The sequence below is a fragment of the Triplophysa rosa genome, linkage group LG1, assembly GCF_024868665.1.
Source record: "Triplophysa rosa linkage group LG1, Trosa_1v2, whole genome shotgun sequence".
NCBI classification, from domain to species: Eukaryota; Metazoa; Chordata; class Actinopteri; order Cypriniformes; family Nemacheilidae; genus Triplophysa; species Triplophysa rosa.
Genome location: NC_079890.1, coordinates 22,259,110 through 22,279,692, shown reverse-complemented (window position 1 = coordinate 22,279,692; position 20,583 = coordinate 22,259,110). Strand labels below are relative to the sequence as shown.

Genomic DNA, 20,583 nt, shown 5'->3' with positions numbered 1-20,583 from the left:
CTGCATATAACGGTTTAAATACAGGTTAAAGTTTTAATCCACGATTTGTTAATCTCTGTTTAACATGAATGAATTAAATTAAAACTAGGATCAACAAATCCTAGATTAGCTCTAAACTCTGTTTACTTTAATCCTTGTTGGTGCAATCCCCAATTTGTGTTTACATGGGTTTGAAATGACAAGAGCGTGAGTAAATAATAACAGAATTTTCAATTTTTTGGTGAACTATCCCTTTAAATCTCACAGAATGTAAATGTACAGAATGTAAATGTAAATGTAGAATGGTTCCAGACTGGGCACTAATACTGGAAAAAGGCCATACTGTATGTGTGCTTGCGTTGTTTGTGCCCTCTAATTTCTATCCAGCCTTTAAATTTCATCTTAAGGACACAAAGCCCTTTATGTCAGGCCAATACACTTCACTGGCACATCAAGCCTTACCTTTACTTTTTCCTGGAGTTTTCCAAGATGGACCGTGCTTTCTATGATGCGTGTGAGAACGCCCTGTTTGTCTTTCTCGAGAGACGATGCCTAAGGATGGAGAGAGGGAACAGGACGGGTTACACAGCTAGAGCGAGAGAGAGAAAGACACAGAAGAGGAGGGACACAGAGGATAATCATGATTGAAGAGGTTGTAGGGACAAGACCAAGGAAAGCGAGAGAGAGGCATCAGTTATTGCAAAAAGACTGGAAACACAGCAAGGCATAGAGAAGCAAGGCAAATCTTTAAAGGATCCCTGTAACAAACATATCCCCGAGCAGCAGTGAAACTCTGTCTGTGTGTGTGTAAAAAGGGTGTGTGTCTGAAACTTTCATAATCCCTGATCTTAAGGCTCTGCTTCAAACACAACAGTTCCTGTGGAGATGATTTGATGCAGAGTCTGAATGTAACTTCTTTAAAGACGGTTTCAGCAAGTTCTGTATGTCCTTGGTTAAAAAACGCTTTTTTATGTTAACATAAATGGATAACTGTGAACAATTCGAGATTCAAATGTGCATCAAAGATCTGGGGTCTGTGTTAAGAGTTCAAATTCATATTCATATTAATGTAAACGTAAAGTGGTTTGCTGTAACCAGCATGTGTGTGAGTTTCCATAGACGTACCATATGCATGAGCTGATCTCTTTCATGGGTGGTTTTCTCTGCAAGTGTGACAATGTTTGCAAGGTACTGATGAGCGATGAGCTCTTTCTCTAAAGAGTCTTCAACCTGTTGCTTCAGGATACTTATACGCCTCTGAGCCTTCCTAAGGAGGGAGAGAGAGATGGTGAGTTTAATTTTTTATAGAACAATGTACATACAAAGAATAACTAACTGAAATCTAAAAGGTTTATGTCACAATGCTGTACTCTCGACCTCTTCTCCTCTGCAAAGTCTCTGATTGTTTTCTGCAATTTAAAAGCCTCTACCTTATTGGTTTGGATCTTTAGTTCCCTACATCAGAATTTACTGCTGTTGGTTGTTGAGTTAGAGTCTGTTTCTCATCTCTCATCTACCAATGCTGCTATTACGCTTCCTGTCTGTTCTCCTGTCTTTGCGGCCTCTGGCCAAAATAATTTGTCTCTGCTTCTATGGCCTATCACTCATCCTGATCTTCCTCCACCCAACTAAATGCATTCTCACAGTCAGAACCATTTATAATATTTTGTCACGTTACACTGCACTGCAGAGATATATTTTCTTTGCCAAACTTGGCAATAGCTAACAGAGGCTTACCATTAGAACCTAACTGCAAATGAGATATACTGCAGAGCTTGGATAACATATCTATATTAGATGGTGTTTGTCCAGCCATCCTAAAATTGTTATTTGACTCTCTGGAACGCCTGATTCTGACTGGCCAATTCTAGCAGCATTCTAGCAATTGAATATTTTTAAATGCCTCTTGTATCACTCCATCTCATATTAAGTCAAATGTTTTCAAACTAATATTTAATGTAATTTTATTTACTTTGTTAATAGCTGTAAAAAACGCAGGATAATGTATAGTCAGACAGTCATTATCACAAAATAAACCCTTCAGGATAACACAAGAGCCCTCCACTGTACAAGATAAAAAAGCAATACACATATTACACTCATACTGTAAAATATGTTTTCTGTATGTTCTCATGTTTGTGTGAGTCTGTATGTACACGAATGTACCTGTTAGCCTGCTGTGAAAGCTGTAGCTCTGTTTCGATGTGTTTCATGCTTGTGCTAAGGTTGGTTTTGTCCAACAGCAGAATCTTTCTCTCTGCCTCCAGCGCACTCATGCGAACCAACAACTCTTCAGCCTCAGAATGTTTCACCTTCTCATGTTCCTCCAGCTGCCTGAAAGGCAAATTCACACAATAACTTAAAAAAACACATAGAAAAGGTTTCAAGGTAAAACTGTATTTAACAGAACATCCGTACATAAGAAAAATGTTTCCGACAGGAAATTTCGTTTTATCAGGTAAGACTCATTACTACTCAACAAATAAACAGCTTTTACAAAAGTAAATGAGTGTAAAGTGCAAAAAAACATTGCTTTAGGTTTAATTTCATTATATTTTTATTATTTTATGGTATATACAGCACTGGTGGTGGTTAAGAGTTAACAACGGCAACGGGATACAACACGGCGCCTGAAGAGGACATATAACTCTGTATAAAAAGACCAGCAATCACATTAAGTAAATATCTTGTATTTGAAGTTTTTTTTGTAATATTTATGCTTCTGTAGGCCTAATTATTTATCTGTCGTGAATCATGCTCGATGCTATATGTTTTAAATAACTGTTATATAAAGCTAAGTATCTGAACAAACACTTTGTTGTTTTTAAACGTGTTTGTATACTGTTTTGAATGCGATTTGATTTGTTGCTGTCAATATGTAGGTTTTAGCTATATAAATGAAAAGTCTGAGTCTGTGTCAATATATGTTATTTAAAGTCTCTAAAATAGTTATGAGGTTACATCGAGGCGACGTATCCAGGAATTTCACTTTCTGGTCGCCACCACGACCTAAGTTTGGTTTTAAGATTACGTTGACGTTACGTAACAGTCAAGTATTTTGGCTAGCTGGGCAACTGTGATCCATTTGACACCAGAGAAACACACAATGCCTTAAGTAAACATTTATTAATTAGAGTAACACAGTATGTGACTGTTTAATTTACATTGCTGTTCTAAAAGTTTTACAAATATATATGTGTTAACATTTACGTTTAATACGAAATACATCTGGGTATAATATAGGCCCGGTTTCACAGACGGCTTAGCTTAAGCCAGGACTATGCCTTAGTTAAATTAGGATATTTACAGTAAGTCACTTTTATTAAAATGCCTTGGATAAAAATACTGCTGGTGTGCATCTTGAGACAGAACAATGGCAACGACATATTTTAATATGCAGGGCTATTTATTTTCAATTAAGACAGCTCAAACTTTTATTTTAGTCTGGGACTAGTCTTAAGCCTTGTGTGTGAAACCGGGCATACCACTGCGTATTTATGTTTGAGCACACAAGGCAAAACTTTTGTGTAAAAACGCTTGTTTAAAAAAAGTCGAAATTGGAGGTAAAAATTAAACAAATCTTACAAGAGAGTAACGTTTATTTGACAAGGTTGCTTTACAATTGTCCTGTTACACAATTTAAATCAGAGCATTGCGGTGATGTGTTACATGCAATAACTAAATGCATTACAAAATTAATATTAACAGTATCGATTATTTGCTTTCCCATTGTCTATTTTGGATGAAAATCGAGGTAAAAATCCCCTTTAGAAACGAAAGAGCACTTTTCCACCATCGCGCCGAATCGTTCTCGTTGCTTAATCATTCCACACCATGCCGTTCCATGCCAGCCGGTACGTAAATGGTTTAATTTCCACCGCAGGGCTGATAACGGAAATTTTTAGAATGTAAACACAAATGCGTCACGCGATGCCTTGGTAACACAAGAGACTGAGCTATAACGGCTCTCCGTGCGTTCATTAGCACGATTCAGCACGGTTATAGAACCGTGCTGAAAATTCCGAGCCGAGAACAGTTTGTTATCGTGCTGTGTCGAACCAGGCTCACGTGGAAACATAACTGTAACCGTTTCAGACTGTGCTTAGAGGCTGTGTCCACCGAGGCGTTTACGCCTGCGCCCGACGTGTTTTTTCAATTGTTTTCTATGGTAACGCTGCGCTTTAAAAAAAAGCCATCAGCTGACGGGTTTTTTCCGCGCTCTGCGCTGGTGCCATGCGTTTTTTTCACGCTCAGCGCCGGCGTTCGACCGAGCGCCCTGAGTTGAAAAAAGCTCAACTTTGGGCAGAACGCTGCGCCTGCAGCGGGAGTTTTCAGCCGAGCTCCTGCCGTTTTCAGCCGCGTAAGCGTACGATCACACAGAACGCGCTTTTCATGTTCGAAAACGCGAGGCGCGCTGCGCTGCTCTTTTGGTTGACTCTTTGAAAAGAGAAGCGCGCAGCGGTTTTTTTATGTTGCTAGGTAACCATCAAAACAGCTGTCCTGTCAGTCAAGGATTTTAGCGCGAGCGCTCTAGTTCCTGTTAACTGTCTTATTTATCAGAAACTTTAAAGGTACACGCATTTGCTCAGACCTTTCTCAGTTAACAAGTGTCAGCCAGCACATGTTTCTTCTACATCATTGCAGTCTCCGGACGTTTCAATCAACTGTAAAGTTCCGTCACCGTATCGAAAGGCCCGCCTCTCCACTCATTCGATTGGACAATGGAAAAAAGTACACATGACGTCAAGCGCTTTTCTGCTCAGAGTTTAGTTTTTTCAACTTCGGGCACTCAAAGCGCTAAAACGGAAGGTGCTGCAGGCGGCAGAAACGCGAGGCGTCCGGCGTGCATAAGCAGCGTGCAAAATGCTCCCTGCCAACTGAAAACAATTCAAAAGAGGCGCGTTCTGTCTGATCAGACCCTAAATGCGCCTCGGTGGACACAGCCCCTTAGAACTATGGAAGCCCGTTTCCGCCATGTGATAAAAAAAATCAGACTCTAAAAATTCATAATTATGAAATACAAAATCGAAATTATGAGATAAAAAGTCATAATTATGAGATAAAAAGTCAAAATTATGAGATAAAAAGTCATAATTATGAGATACAAAATCGAAATTATGAGATAAAAAGTCATAATTATGAGATAAAAAGTTAAAATTATGAGATAAAAAGTCATAATTATGAGATAAAAAGTCAAAATTATGAGATAAAAAGTCATAATTATGAGATACAAAAATCGAAATTATGAGATGAAAAGTCATAATTATGAGATAAAAAGTCAAAATTATGAGATAAAAAGTCAATTATGAGATAAAACGTCAAAATCATGAGATAAAAAGGCATAATTATGAGATAAAAGTCATAATTATGAGATTGAAAGTCATAATTATGAGATTGAAAATCAAAATTATGAGATAAAAAATCAAAATTATGAGATTGAAAATCATAATTCTGAGATTAAAAAACGAAATTATGAGATTGAAAATCGTAATTATGACATAAAAAATTGAAATTATGATTTAACATGCGCAGTGCAGGCAAGATACTGCACGCTTGCGACATCCGTTGCTTAATACGGTGTAAATATAAATAACTGTACATTTTTTATTTTATTTAATTAGGCTGAAACAAGCAACCTGATTCATTTGTTTTGAACTGATCCGAAGTCCCATTTTAGAAGCCTCATCAAACAGATAAATTACTAAAATACTACAAATTGACAGGCCACATTTTAGAATTATAGTACTCATCATAACTTTATCTAGGAATTATGTTTAAAAGCATCCAGAATAAATCAAAACTATATGCAGGACTAAAGAATATATATAGCATATTCAAAGTAGCCACCCTTTCCAAAATTGTACTCTTGGCATGATCGAGCAACTTCTTGAAATTTCACCTTGTAGGAAGATTTTACAATAGTATTGGCAGAAATTTCATCTATTCATTTCTTGGCTGCTTTTTTTATTTGGTCCTCAATTTTTGCCGTCTAATAAAATAAATTAATATGTTGCCACGATTATATTTTTGTCTACTAAAGTCATTTCAAACATTTAAACATACATCTTCAGATTAAAAGATTTTAAGACCATGAGAAACATTTTCAGTCAAAAATTCTCCGCGACTGTCGTTTAAATCCTTCCAGACGTAGTTGTAAAACAACGTCCAGTCCTTGTCAGGGAACGCCACGCAGGGATCTTGTCCGGGTACATATTCGCCTTTTTTGTCAGCGCTGTAGAGGGTTATACAACTCGAGACTCTTTGTTAAACGCATAGCCTATTACGCGGTTACTCTCCATCAAAATTTCGTCCGTCACGTTGTTCTTATTTTCGTGAAGAAACTTTGTCAGACCGATATACCCTCATGGTTTTTTCGGTGCCAGAGCCAGATTCTCTTCGAATAGATCGTCGTCCCATTCTCTTGGCGGGGTTTGAGGAGAGCTGCTCGTTAGGGATGGGCGATATTATATCGTTTGCGATATACCGGTAGAAATTCCCCACACGATAGGAATTAGTCTTCCCGCGATATAAACGATAAATTCTAGTTGATGACGTCATCCCCTCTCTTTGTAGATATCTTTGTGAGACCCATTCACAGCTCACATGTGAAGTGAAAACGGGTATAGCGGAGGGCGGACGTGAAGCTGAGAAAGAGTTTGCACTAAAGCTCTAAATCTCGTTTAGGTTGGCACTGTAGATGCGTCCGAGTTAATGTTTAGTTTCACTTTCGTTTTATTTAATTCGTTTGTTAAGTATTCGTTGATAGTCATAATGCGTTACACCACAACATTTAGTTTGGCTAAAAGTATTTATTTAAACATTCGTTAGATGTTATGTGCGCGTGCGCAAATAGTTTAGTATGATTTCTTGCTTGTTATATACAGGATGAACGGAGCGTCCCGTGCGCAGCTCGCGCCCACATGTGCTTTCATAGCGACACAGCGCGCACAGCACTGCTGCCTGTTTACATACGGTACACATGCGAGTTTGTATTACGTTATTTTAAATACGTTTATGAGCGTATAAAAGCATGGATTATTTAATTAGATTTCTTTTACCCGCATTTTTCTGTTCTCTTTCTGTAGCGCGAGTCATAGACAGATTCAGTGTATGTTGCTGTGAGAAGAGAAGGTTCACACAGTTCAAGAGAGAGTGATTGACAGCGTGATGCGATCGATTGTTTCCACCCAACAATAGAATATATACAGTTTTAGGTATGACATGATGTGTTTATTGAGCTTTAGTTCATTTAACTTTTCTTTACTACAACCTTTTGAAGTCGAATCTCACTATTACATTTTATATTTACAAAAACACTGTAGGTATATTTTAGGAGCTGTTTGATTTGGGGTAAGTTTTACTTTTTGATAATATTTGTTTTTCTGAGGGTCTAGACTACATGCAGCTACTATCACTTGACGCAAAAAACAGCGGTGGATGACATTATGGATATATCGTCATTTTTATCGTTATCGCAAGAAATACCAGGAATTATCGTGATAAAGTTTTAGGGCCATATCGCCCATCCCTACTGCGTGCATGCCATGTTGATGTCTGTGTATTTTGCCCTCGCTATTTTCCCGCTTTTATTTAACAAAACCTCCCCCTGTTTATGCTTATGATGAAATCGGCGCATGTGGTGTGAACATGAGCCAGATGCGCGACAAATGGTCTAGAGAATGACATGATTGACGATTTAAAACGGTTTAAATCATGAGTACAGAGAGGTCCGGATACGATTCATCACGCATTGTTTCATGTGATCTACTGATGACAGGTGGGAAACAGTTGTTATTCCTAAACAAAGCTTCGCTGTCTTGAGCCGATCAGTTAGCACGTAATGATTCTCAAATAACACGGTCAATTTTCACGCTATGGACGTAAAACAAATCGTAGATGATTAAAACGTCCGACGCTGTCACCTACAGGTCGAAAACAAGTTGAAATACACCCGGTTACAATCCTCCTCTTTCAAAACAAATTTACGAGTCGGTGTGTTTGCAACGCTGGAATGTCTGAAACAGTCCTTTCAGTATAACGTCAGGAATGCGGTCTTTCAACCAACGTAAGTTTTTACCACAGTTTTATCACAGCCTATATACACTCACCTAAAGGATTATTAGGAACACCTGTTCAATTTCTCATTAATGCAATTATCTAATCAACCAATCACATGGCAGTTGCTTCAATGCATTTAGGGGTGTGGTCCTGGTCAAGACAATCTCCTGAACTCCAAACTGAATGTCAGAATGGGAAAGAAAGGTGATTTAAGCAATTTTGAGCGTGGCATGGTTGTTGGTGCCAGACGGGCCGGTCTGAGTATTTCACAATCTGCTCAGTTACTGGGATTTTCACGCACAACCATTTCTAGGGTTTACAAAGAATGGTGTGAAAAGGGAAAAACATCCAGTATGCGGCAGTCCTGTGGGCGAAAATGCCTTGTTGATGCTAGAGGTCAGAGGAGAATGGGCCGACTGATTCAAGCTGATAGAAGAGCAACTTTGACTGAAATAACCACTCGTTACAACCGAGGTATGCAGCAAAGCATTTGTGAAGCCACAACACGCACAACCTTGAGGCAGATGGGCTACAACAGCAGAAGACCCCACCGGGTACCACTCATCTCCACTACAAATAGGAAAAAGAGGCTACAATTTGCACGAGCTCACCAAAATTGGACAGTTGAAGACTGGAAAAATGTTGCCTGGTCTGATGAGTCTCGATTTCTGTTGAGACATTCAAATGGTAGAGTCAGAATTTGGCGTAAACAGAATGAGAACATGGATCCATCATGCCTTGTTACCACTGTGCAGGCTGGTGGTGGTGGTGTAATGGTGTGGGGGATGTTTTCTTGGCACACTTTAGGCCCCTTAGTGCCAATTGGGCATCGTTTAAATGCCACGGCCTACCTGAGCATTGTTTCTGACCATGTCCATCCCTTTATGACCACCATGTACCCATCCTCTAATGGCTACTTCCAGCAGGATAATGCACCATGTCACAAAGCTCGAATCATTTCAAATTGGTTTCTTGAACATGACAATGAGTTCACTGTACTAGAATGGCCCCCACAGTCACCAGATCTCAACCCGATAGAACATCTTTGGGATGTGGTGGAACGGGAGCTTCGTGCCCTGGATGTGCATCCCACAAATCTCCATCAACTGCAAGATGCTATCCTATCAATATGGGCCAACATTTCTAAAGAATGCTTTCAGCACCTTGTTGAATCAATGCCACGTAGAATTAAGGCAGTTCTGAAGGCGAAAGGGGGTCAAACACCGTATTAGTATGGTGTTCCTAATAATCCTTTAGGTGAGTGTATAGTATATATATATATATATATATATATATATATAAAATGCATTATTTAAATACTTATTCATTCAATCATTTACTTACTTATTCAGTCCTTGCTTTAATCATTTATATAACCAATTGTTTATTTAATTACTTATTCATATTCATGTCTTTATTTAATCACTCATTGATTTATTCATTCGCGCATAAGATATGTAGCAATACACCCTAAAACATGCCCCGGAAAAATGGGATGTGAAGGTACGGTCAAAAGTTCAATGCGACGTGGGCGGTCCCTCACAATGGGGTGGATACGGTCAAAGGTCAACGCAAAGGGGGCGGGCCCTCGCGACCTGGGTGGTCCGGAAGTAATTCAAGCCTATCCCCCCCCCCGCAAAGGTCAATCATACCTGTCAATCATTTTGACACAATGACCCGCATATGTACTACTTACTGTCTATTTACAGTTGTATTTTATTTATATTTTTATATATTTTGTACTCTGTTTTATTATTATGTGTCTGCTGATGCATTTGGATGTCTGCACTGGAAGCTTAAAAAAAATACTGAAAACTGAAAACAAATAACTAAAATATATATATAACCAATCGCAATTGGTTTGTAAAACCACTGAGTTGCATTTACACCATTCTAACCAGCGGATGTCACCAGCGTGCGGTGTCCTGGCTGCACTGCGCATGTGCACGTTAAGTCATAATTTTTACTTTTTATCTCATAATTTTTACTTTTTATCTCATAATTATGACTTTTTATCTCATAATTTTTACTTTTTATCTCATAATTATGACTTTTTAGAGCCTGATTTTTTTTATCACGTGGCGGAAACGGGGCTTCCATATAGAACCGTTCGGCGTGATGGTGGAAAAGCACTCTTTGAGATCGCAGAGCTTTCCGGTTTGACGGCCTGATGACAAATGAACTTGGCACTATAAGGGCCCTATTTTCACGATCTAAGCGCATGGTTTAAAGCGCATGGGGCAGGTGCACTCAGGGCGTGTCCAAATCCACTTGCTAATTTAATGACGGGAAAACAGTCGGCGCACCCGGGCACATGGTCTAAACGGGTTGTCCCAATTCTCTTAATGAGTAATGGGTGTTTTTTGGGCGTAACGTGCAGTAAACCAATCAGGGTCTCATTTCTCATTCCCTTTAAGAGCCAGTTGCGATCGCGCCACGGCGGGATTTATACATTCGCCTAGGTCCGCTATGCGTGCCTCCGCTGACTGCACGCGTATCTCCGCAAACGGACGAGGCGTTTATAGTTGACGCGCATGCCGATGTGCTATTCTTTGAAACAACAGAGGGCGACTCGGAGTAATCGATTCAACTAATCAGCACGTATTAGCGTGGAGAAGAAGTAGTTTGCTTGAACAACGCAATTTACCATGGTTTTACTTTTGTATTTATAGTATAAATCATAGTGGCCACAAATTTACTATTGTCTCACTACAGGCACATTAGTTATATGATGTGTCTTATAAAACTATGGTAATATAAACAGAACAGAACAAAAACATGTTTCTACACTTGTATTATAGTAAAACCATAGTTACCTTTCATAAGAAGTGCTTCACATATTAAACTTTACATATGTTATTTAAAATGTATTGGATACAGAGTCTGCATTGTTCTGCGTGGATTAATCATTGAGATGCATGTATAGACGTGCCTGCTCGGCTAGACTCGTATCCCCCTCGTTCGTTTTCGGATGCGTTGCCGCGCGCGCAGTTACAAAAAAGACGTGCACACCGCCACGCGAAATGAGGTCGCGCGCACTCAAAGCGAACTTCCGCCAACACCGCGATGACGTCATGTTTGCCGCGCGCACCCAAGCGAACCTGCGGACGCCTCGAGTATAAAGAAGCCTTTACACGGCGTAATTTGCAAGAGCAAAGACTGGACGCTTAAACGCATCTGCTCGTGCGTGAGGTTAAAGCACGCGAGCAGATCATCTAGGCCTAGCCTAGATATGAAAAGCCGGATTTTTATCTTTATGTACACAATAATAATCTTTAACATTGTAATCCATTTATTTTTCATATTTGGCATAAATTTGTGTGCTGCTGCGCTTCCCTCTGTGTAATAAGTAAAGTGAAAGCGCGTTGTATGTGGACCAGCCCAGAGGCACATTGTCTACTAATGCGCTCTTTTTTTAAACCAAAAAAATATTGCGCCATTAACTTTAGACCAGGTTTGAGTTGGTCTATTTCAGTTCCTCAAAATAGCAACGCGCCAACAATGCGCCTGAGCACACCTATTTTTTAGAACATGGGCACACAAATGAGCGCAAATGCATTTGCTATTTAAACAACGCGGCGCAGGACGGGAAAATGAGAACTGCGTCGGGCGGAAACTAGCAAAAACACTTGCGCCGCATTGCGCCGGGTGTACAATAGGGCCCTATTAAGGGTGCAACAAAGGTTCATCGCTCTTTTCCCTGAAACATAATATTTATTCATTTATTTACGTGGTCCCATTATCACAGATTTTCAACACAGTTAGTATACAAAGCTAACACTATGATTAACAAGCTCTCTCGTGTGGGGAAAACTCAAAGCCCGCACATTACAAACTATCTCAGGTGCTAGGAAAAGTTCGAGCCGCACGCATTACAAGCTATCTCGTGCGCGGAAAACTCAAAGCCCGGACATTATAAAATCTCTCTGAGGAAAAGCATGCAAGCTCTCTTGCACGAAATGCGCAATGCGCGTTTGAAATAATAATTTGCAACATATATTGGCAAACAGCCAACTATAGTCTAAGGAATCAGCTATCGCCGATATGTCTGAGTATCATCGATACACGACAGTATCGTCAATCGGAAGAATCCTATTACTGTCAATAGATCCTTCACAAATAACACATTGGACCGTTAAATCATCTTTACATGTTACCTCACTCACACAGACAGTGTCTAGAATGAAAATGAGTGTACATTCTATTTCTATCTCTATTCACATTGTCAGGATAACATTCAGAGTTGGAAAGTCGTCCTTTCATTGGGTAAGTTCTAAATTTACAATGGGTTTTTGCAATGAGTTTTTAATATCTTGATGTAACTGGACTAAAACGTCTAATGCAGTAGGCAGACCACTACCTCTCCTGACTTCAAGGAATCCTCACACTGCAAACCCTAATTCAACAGCAGCTCATCAACAGAAATAAATGTCTCTCCTTACAACTTAACCTTCATTCTGTCTTTGTCTTTTATTAGAAGTGTCTGCCTTCCAGATTTATTAGACAAATAAATAAAAAGTAAACTAAGACAGCAGTGAGTCTTTCCTACTTTAAAGAAAATAGCAATAGCACAATATTCAATAGCAAATAATGACAGTTTTCTTTGTAGCGACATTAAATAAATCATTGGTACCTTTTGAGTTTGTCTGTCTCAGCTTTGTGTTCAGCCAAGCTCAAAGAGCTTTCTAGAGCCAATCGTATCCTCTGAAACTCTGTCTTCAGGGCACGATGCTCCTTTTGCTCCCCCTCTAGCTCTTTTTCCACAGCATGCTTCTCTGATTCCAACAGCATCACCTGTTTGGTGACCTTACACACTACACACACAAAGACAGACATGTTACATGTGTATCCATTTGAATAAGTATGCAGAACATGATGTGTAGGTGGTTGTAAGCAACATGCTGAAGAAGATATAAGACACAGTATAGACAATACAGCACACGATGATCCTCACGTAAGGTTACCCCCCCTGCATGCCACTGATTCACACTGTATGATGTGGTGTGTGTATCATACCCTCATGTGTGTGTTTGCTGTGAGCCTCTTTAGCTTTAGTATGCTGCAGTTCCAGTTGCTCTATCAACACTTGATTCTCCTCCAACACCAAGCGAGCCTGCTCCTGCAGTTGCCTCCTACACACACAAGCACACACCTGTGTCAGTGTTTTAATGGTTCTATCATTATAGCAATGCTGGCAGCAAAAGCTGAGATGAAGGTTTATTCACTAATAGAGTGGACAGACAAACAAACAGACAAAGTTAACAAAAACTAACCCCCTGACAGAAAGTAAGCTTTGGGCTAACGTACCGTACACAAGAAGTGTTCAGTTCAAAGACAGGGTTTAAATTCAGCAATTCAGGAAAAGCACATCAATGAAAAGAGAAAGTAACCCCAAAGACTTTATTTCTTAATCCCAACTCTTCACACTAACACATATAAACATACAATGTGTGCTATCATCCTGAAATTTTCTGTCGGACTTGGTGATGCAAGCACTGTTCCCTTGACAACACATTCTTAAAACACGCTTTAAAAACAATTGTAAACAACCCAGAGGAGGATGAAAAAGCATTTATTAAAATTGAGAGCCTATATCACATCCATTTCTTCTTGTGAGGAAGCATCCCCACTCCTCACTGTAGCCCTCAGATCATCAGCTATAATCATACAGGAACACAGACCAGAGTGCTGAGATGAAGCACAGCTGCCATCTTGAAACATGCTTTAAGGAGAGATGCCCTGATTTTGTTTTCACCCTCGGGAACATCGCAATTCCCCTGGACATTTTCACCCTTCCTCTCTTATTTCTAATACCTGTTATGAAATCCGCTTCAGGGGATGTCAACTGAGTTTTCACTTTCAGCCACAAAAAACGAAACCATACAAGTAGTTGACATAAAATACTTTTGGGAAGTTGTAATGTCCTGTGATGTGACATGTTACGCTCTCAGAAACCCTTCACTTTTATTTTACAAATATTACGAATGTTTTTATGGCCTTATATATCATTAAAATATTATATAAAATATTTGCACTGAAAATTCATTTTACACTGCAGGACAATTTAAAATAATGATACATTTTCCTGTCATGTATGTATTAAAAAACCTTATGTTATATGTGGGTGCACCACACAACCATGTTTTTACAAATATGCTCAAACTCACCATTCTTTGTTACTGACTGTGCTTTTGTTTGCTTGAGCATGAAGTTTCTCATTTTCTTGAATGACCTCCTCTGCACGTGCTTTCAGACTCTGAAGTTCTTCCTGCCGGGAGAAGAACCAAAGGCAATCTTTACTCTGCTTTGCAAGAAACTCCTACATAAGAAAGATTATTGGTATGCATGACTGTCTTCTAATGCATCTGTAAGTGTATTCAGCTCAGCTAGAGATCATCTGAAACTTCAGCACAGGTGCACAGAGCAAAAAGTCACCTCAGATCTCATCAAAAGAGATGCTTAGCAAGCTCTCACAGTAACACATCGACATCTCTTAAGAGACATTCGATCTATCTTTGAGAAATTTCCAGAAGAACCCGAGACGGTTTGACATTGTGAGACGTATTGTGGCTATTGCGTGGAGAATGACTTTGAAATGAGGACGTCAAACCATTAAATATCACTGATGAAATCGATGGATTATTCATCTCGTGACTGCAGAGGGAGAGTTAGGTAAGGGCTGTCAGTCTCTTTTGAAACCTAAAACATTAGTCTGAATAGAAAGATCTTTAAAATTCAAGTCAAGTATGGTGGGAGTGTTGGCTGCACTGAAAGTGTGTTAGAAAGAGAGACCGAGAGAAATTAACAGAAAACCAACGAGAAAAGTCAGAAAAGGTCAGAAAGTCAAAGTGAGAAAAAATGACCATAAGAGGGACCACATTAGATCAATTATGGTCTATCTCATTACTACTGTACAAGTTAGTGTTGTAGTCAAGACCACCTAAACCAAGACCAGAGTGTTTAGACACCAAGACAAGACCAAGGCAGGGTAAGACTAAAGACTAAAACCAGACCAGCATTTCCCTATAATTCATCTGAAAGATTCTTATAAACCTGCATTTGAAGCAGGAAGTTTTAGACTCAATCACATTAATGATCTTTACAAATAAATCAGACAATGAACTGAAAATATAGTGATGTTGTGGTATTGAAATAAAATCCTGAGACCAAGACAAGGCATACAAATGTGGCTGGCGGTACTGCAATAATACTACAAGACTTAGTAGACTAGCAGTGGCAGTCATGACTTCCATCTAGGTTAATAGAATACACCCAAGCAGTTGACGAGATAATACATACAATGGATGAGTTCACATACAGTGTTACACAGAAATCAATCACACAGAAAACCGCAATAGACTGATCAATTTCCACCTTTCCAGTATTATTAGATTTTCATTGTATTCCTGATAAAGTTTTAAATGTCACAGATCAAATCATGCATAATTCTTTTATTACCATTTAATACACACCTTCAAGCGCTCAATAGGAATAACAGAAAGCTCACACAGCAACAAAATGATCTAATAGGAGTGAACTCACTATCTCATCTCACACAAGCACACACACGCACACACAGTTTATTATCTCCGTGGGGACAGTCCATAGGCGTAATTTTTTTATACTGTACAAACTGTATATTTTAATCCCCTATCCCTAACCCTACCCCTAAACCTAAAGATCATAGAAAACTTTTTGCAATTTTAGATTTTTAAAAAATATTGTTCTGTACAATTTATAAGCTTTTTTGCCCATGAGGACCTCAATTTTGGTCCCCACAGTGACACGAGTCCCCATGTGTTGGTGTGCATTCAGGTTTAGGTCCCCACTGGGATATAAAACATAAACACACACACACACACACACTCACCTCACAGGACTTGAGAAGTTTGTCTCTAGCATTCAGCTGGTCCTCATAGGCCAGCAGGAGAGGTGATAAATATTTCATATCCACCTAAAGGCAATATAGAATATAATCAGAGCCTTGAACAAAAACAATAAAACCAAAACATCTGTTTGTAATTCTCTTCTGTCCCTCATAACAACAATAGTTTGACAAGAGTTATCACCCTTAATTAGGATGAATGCCCATTATTTTGTAGTTAAATATGTATGCTTAGATTTTTTTCTGAAAAATTCAATTCAATTCAATTTTATTTATATAGCGCTTTTCACAATGTGCATTGTTCCAAAGCAGCTTTACAGGAGAAAATAAGAAAAACACAAAAAAGGTAAAACACAGCACAGTGCATGGTGTTTATAGAACAAGCAAGATTATTCTATTAATAATATCTAATAAATGCAGTCTCCCGGTGGTTTATTTAGCATATTTTGCATTAAGTGAATGCTTGGCTGAAGAGATATGTCTTTAATCTATATTTAAATTTGGAGAGTGTGTCTGACCCTCGAATAGTATGGGGAAGGCTATTCCAGAGTTTAGGTGCTAAGCTCTACCCCCTTTGGTGGATTTAGTTATTCTAGGTGTTATCAAAAGTCTGGAGTTTTGAGATCTTAGAGAGAGTGATGGGTTGTAGTGTGGTAGAAGCTCTGTCCGATAAGTAATATTTCTGTTTTATTAGAATTTAATAGAAGGAAATTACAAGTCATCCAATGTTTTATATCTTCGATGCATTCTGCCAATTTGGATAGCTGGAAGGAATCATCTGGTCTAGATGAGATATATAGCGTATTATCTGCATAACAGTGGAAGCTAATTCCATGTTTTCTAATAATGTTTCCAAGGGGCAGCATGTATATGGAGAATAGCAAGGGTCCTAAAACCTATCCCTGAGGCAATCCATAATTTACTTGTGTAGATTTGATGATTCCCCATTTAAGTGGACAAATTGATGTCTGTCTGATAAGTAAGATCTGAACCATTGTAGTGCCTGTCCCTGAATACCGGTATAATTGTGTAAGCGATCTAGAAGTATTTTATGGTCTACAGTATCGAACGCAGCACTAAGGTCGAGCAGGACTAGGAGTGAGATGTTACCTTTATCTGATGCTATAAGCAGGTCGTTTGTAATTTTAACGAGCGCAGTTTCAGTACTATGATGCGGTCTAAATCAGCAAAAAAATCAGCAATCATTCAGAAAAAATGGAAGAGACAGTATGCAAATATGCAAAAAGAGACAATAAAACTACATAATATAGCATGCCCATACCAGCCAAGGAGGTGCAGGTCCTTTTATTGGCAGGCCTTTGAGCTGAGAATTCTGGAAAATTTAAAAGAAAGGCACATAAGACTACACATTATCCTAGTTTTTTCAGTCACACACATAGAACATTATGGGACATAACAAAACAACTAAAAGCACTACAATTATACAGAAATGTAATTATAGTCCTCTGTTCCCAGACAGAGCTGAATTGTAAAGTAAAAGAATGAGAAAGACAGAGTAAAGACAGAAATGAGGCAGAAAGGGTAAAAAGGATTGCATAAAGAATTGTTCTGTATGGGATGACCAGTAATGTTGGATTTTAATCTGTGATGCTGCAGCAATTTGTGTGCCTCAAAGTGATGAGAGATGAGACGCCTGCAGACGTTAATGCATGAGGGTAATTCAGAACTCACAAGTGATATGAGCCAATGGCCCAGCAGGACAGCAAGATACACATATAACACAAATAAAACACACACTGACACACACACACAGCTCAGAAGTGATGTAGTTCAAAGGTTGCTTCAAGACAGCTGCCATTGTGAGTTTAAGAGATATATTTCATAAGCAGAACATTATGTGTTTCTCTTTCTAGACAGTAGACACACTTTGGTTTTCATTTCATGAATTGCAACCAACGGCTCACTCCACCCGTTCCCCTCTCGATGCACTATGGCGGCTGACACAGGACTAAAATGTCATCAAGTTTTCGCTTCTTTGCTGAGGGAGATAACATATTTACGAAATGCGCTCTGTTGAGCAGTTCATATGTTTAGGGCTACTGTAGAAACAACATGGCCAATTCCATGTAAGGGTACCCACGGTGTATGTAGATAGAAATAGCTCATTCTTAGCTAATAAAAACGCTTCATTATGTAAGGTCTTTATCAAAGCCTTTGAAAAACAGAGTTGCAACACTCGCATAGACGTCCGTTGGAAGAATAGAATGTAGACGTAACTCGTGTCATGGAGGGTTCTATAGTTCTAAACATTGCATTGAAGCCCATTCATTTAATTGTTTCCCAAACACATTCGCAGGCAAGTTGATAAAAATACATATCTGTAAAACTGCCGTTTTATTATAAGGATGTTTTTGAAACAAAATATTGTTTTCCTTAATAAAAATGTATTTTCTGTGTCTGTATGTGTGGTTGAATGATTTTCTATAAAGACTGCTCATTAAATAAAATGTTATCTACCCTCTCCCTGTATAAATTATGTAATATAATCTCTTACTGACTGAAATTGTTTGTCTTGTTCATTTTTCACTGTTCTTTGTGGTGCATTTACTTGCAATCATTGATTATTTATTGATAAATTACTTGTGCATTTTTATGTGAATGTCTTAACATAATTTAACATTGGTACGTGTACTGATGATCATAGAAGCATAAGAAACAGATGAATGCATGTATTCTGTTGAAGTATTGCACATAATGCATCCTTCCTAGTCAAATTAAACACACAAAACTGATTAATACCGTCTCTCTAAAGGGGGTCGCACACCGGATGCAGAAGCGCCAAGCCGCGCAGCGTAGCGCCATTGTTTTTAAAAATGAACATATTGTTTTCTATGGGTGTACACACTACGGCACCGCCATTCGGCGCCTAGCGGCGCTCCACTAGAACTCAGGACTTTGTTCTGAGTCCTGCAGCGCCACTCGCATAATATAACATTAAATTAGATGTGATTTGACTGAAATCATCTTTAATGTGATTTCAGGAACTGAAACACCCCATATGCTGCTAGATGCATTTATCTGTTTGGGAATAACGGAAAAACAGCACATTAATACAGAAAACCTCTCGATTCTACTAAGTTAATAACAAAGTTGTCCTAGACGCAACGCTGCGCGGCTCGCATCCAGTGTGCGACCCCTTTACACTCTTCAGATAAAATGTTATTATACAGTAAATTGAATCAACATAGTAATCAGTGCATGTAATGTGTTGGTATTTAGTGAAATGTGTTGCAAATACAGCTACTTCAACTGTCTCCCCAGTAGTGGTGTTTTTGGCGGCCTGTTTTAATTTTAGCTTTAGTCTAGTCTTTGTGTCAAGTTGTTAGTCACGTTCATACTCTTTTTAGTCTAGTCAAGTTTCAGTCGACTAAAAGTCTGAGCATTTTAGCCTTATTTTAGTCAAAATTATCCATGACTATTTTCATCTAGTTTTAGTCAACGAAAACTGATGACATTTACTCTAGTCTTAGTCAATGAAAATTGTATTTTAGTCTCTTTTTAGTAATGCAATTCTATTTAACCCAGTCAATATAGTATAAGTACCTAGTAGTATAGACGAAACCAAAATTTTCTTTTAGCCAAAACCATTTAAAACAAGGTTATCTTATTATATTATTGTTACCTTATAGACTCAAGAATACATCCAATCCAGACACGGAAGACACTCTGATTTGAATTTACGACCATTGGTCCCTTTCTCTGTGTAAGACTTAACTTTGTTTGTTGTCGTTTACGCTAACTCACCACAGCTGCATCTTCTAAATAATGCCGCAACTGGGGCTTGAGGAAGTGACGTGATGCAGCCCTTGAAGTGAGACACAGGAAACAGAAATACTGCAAAATAATAATAATAACTCGACTAAACGAGATGAAATAACGTTATAACATTTCGTCTCGTCTCGTTTTGGTCAACGAAAATGAAGAGACATTTTAACATAGTTTTTATTTTGTAAACCACATTTAGTCTCGTTTTTATTCGTCAACAATATTGCATTATACATTTAATTATAGTCATTGTCACATGACCAGCATTTACGTTGCGTTTCGTCTCGTTTTCGTCACGTGATAAAGGTTCGTTGACGACGATATTTCGTCATAATTTTTGTTGACGAAAGCAACAAACCCATTCAAACAGACTGACAGTTTGGAACTAGAGCTCCATGAACCACGTGACCACACGACGGCAAGATCAAAGTGTGTCGCAACTTTGTTTTTCAATGGCTCTGGTCTTTATACTCCTCTGAAGAGGTGAATATATTATAAACTTTAATGAAGCTGTTTTCCTGATAGGAACCATGAGGCAGGACCTTACAATGTTTCTTTAGTCCCTACAGAGAACGCCTGATACACAATAGGCCTATGACAGACTATGTGAAAATGAGAAAAAAATAGAAACTGTAATGGGCTGCTGGTTTTACAATGTTTAGCATTTCTAAATCTCTAATTGTGTAATTGTGTGAATCAGCTGTGGGTTGGTCTAAAGGCTTGTCCACACCGGGACGATAATCGCGAGCGTTTATCGTCGACGTTTAACGCCTCGTGACTAAACAAAGGGCGCCGATGTGAGTGTGCACACCGACGCGCAAAACACCTGGTGTAAAAGCGTCTTTTTTTTTAAACACGTCGGCTCGTTTTTTTGG

General features: G+C 38.8%; 1 protein-coding gene across 3 annotated transcripts in view; it reads right to left on the bottom strand.

Moving 5' to 3' along the window:
• cep89 (centrosomal protein 89) overlaps positions 1–20,583 on the bottom strand; it is a 103,074-nt gene that overhangs the window by 65,103 nt on the left and 17,388 nt on the right. For all 3 annotated transcript variants that reach the window (XM_057362502.1, XM_057362416.1, XM_057362585.1), the window contains 8 exons: positions 17,205–17,255; positions 15,908–15,991; positions 14,205–14,305; positions 13,054–13,169; positions 12,671–12,851; positions 2,146–2,313; positions 1,105–1,246; positions 442–531 (listed from right to left, as the gene is read on the bottom strand). In XM_057362502.1, coding sequence (XP_057218485.1) covers positions 442–531; positions 1,105–1,246; positions 2,146–2,313; positions 12,671–12,851; positions 13,054–13,169; positions 14,205–14,305; positions 15,908–15,991; positions 17,205–17,255 — 933 coding nt within the window. The remainder of the gene's footprint in view (positions 1–441; positions 532–1,104; positions 1,247–2,145; positions 2,314–12,670; positions 12,852–13,053; positions 13,170–14,204; positions 14,306–15,907; positions 15,992–17,204; positions 17,256–20,583) is intronic.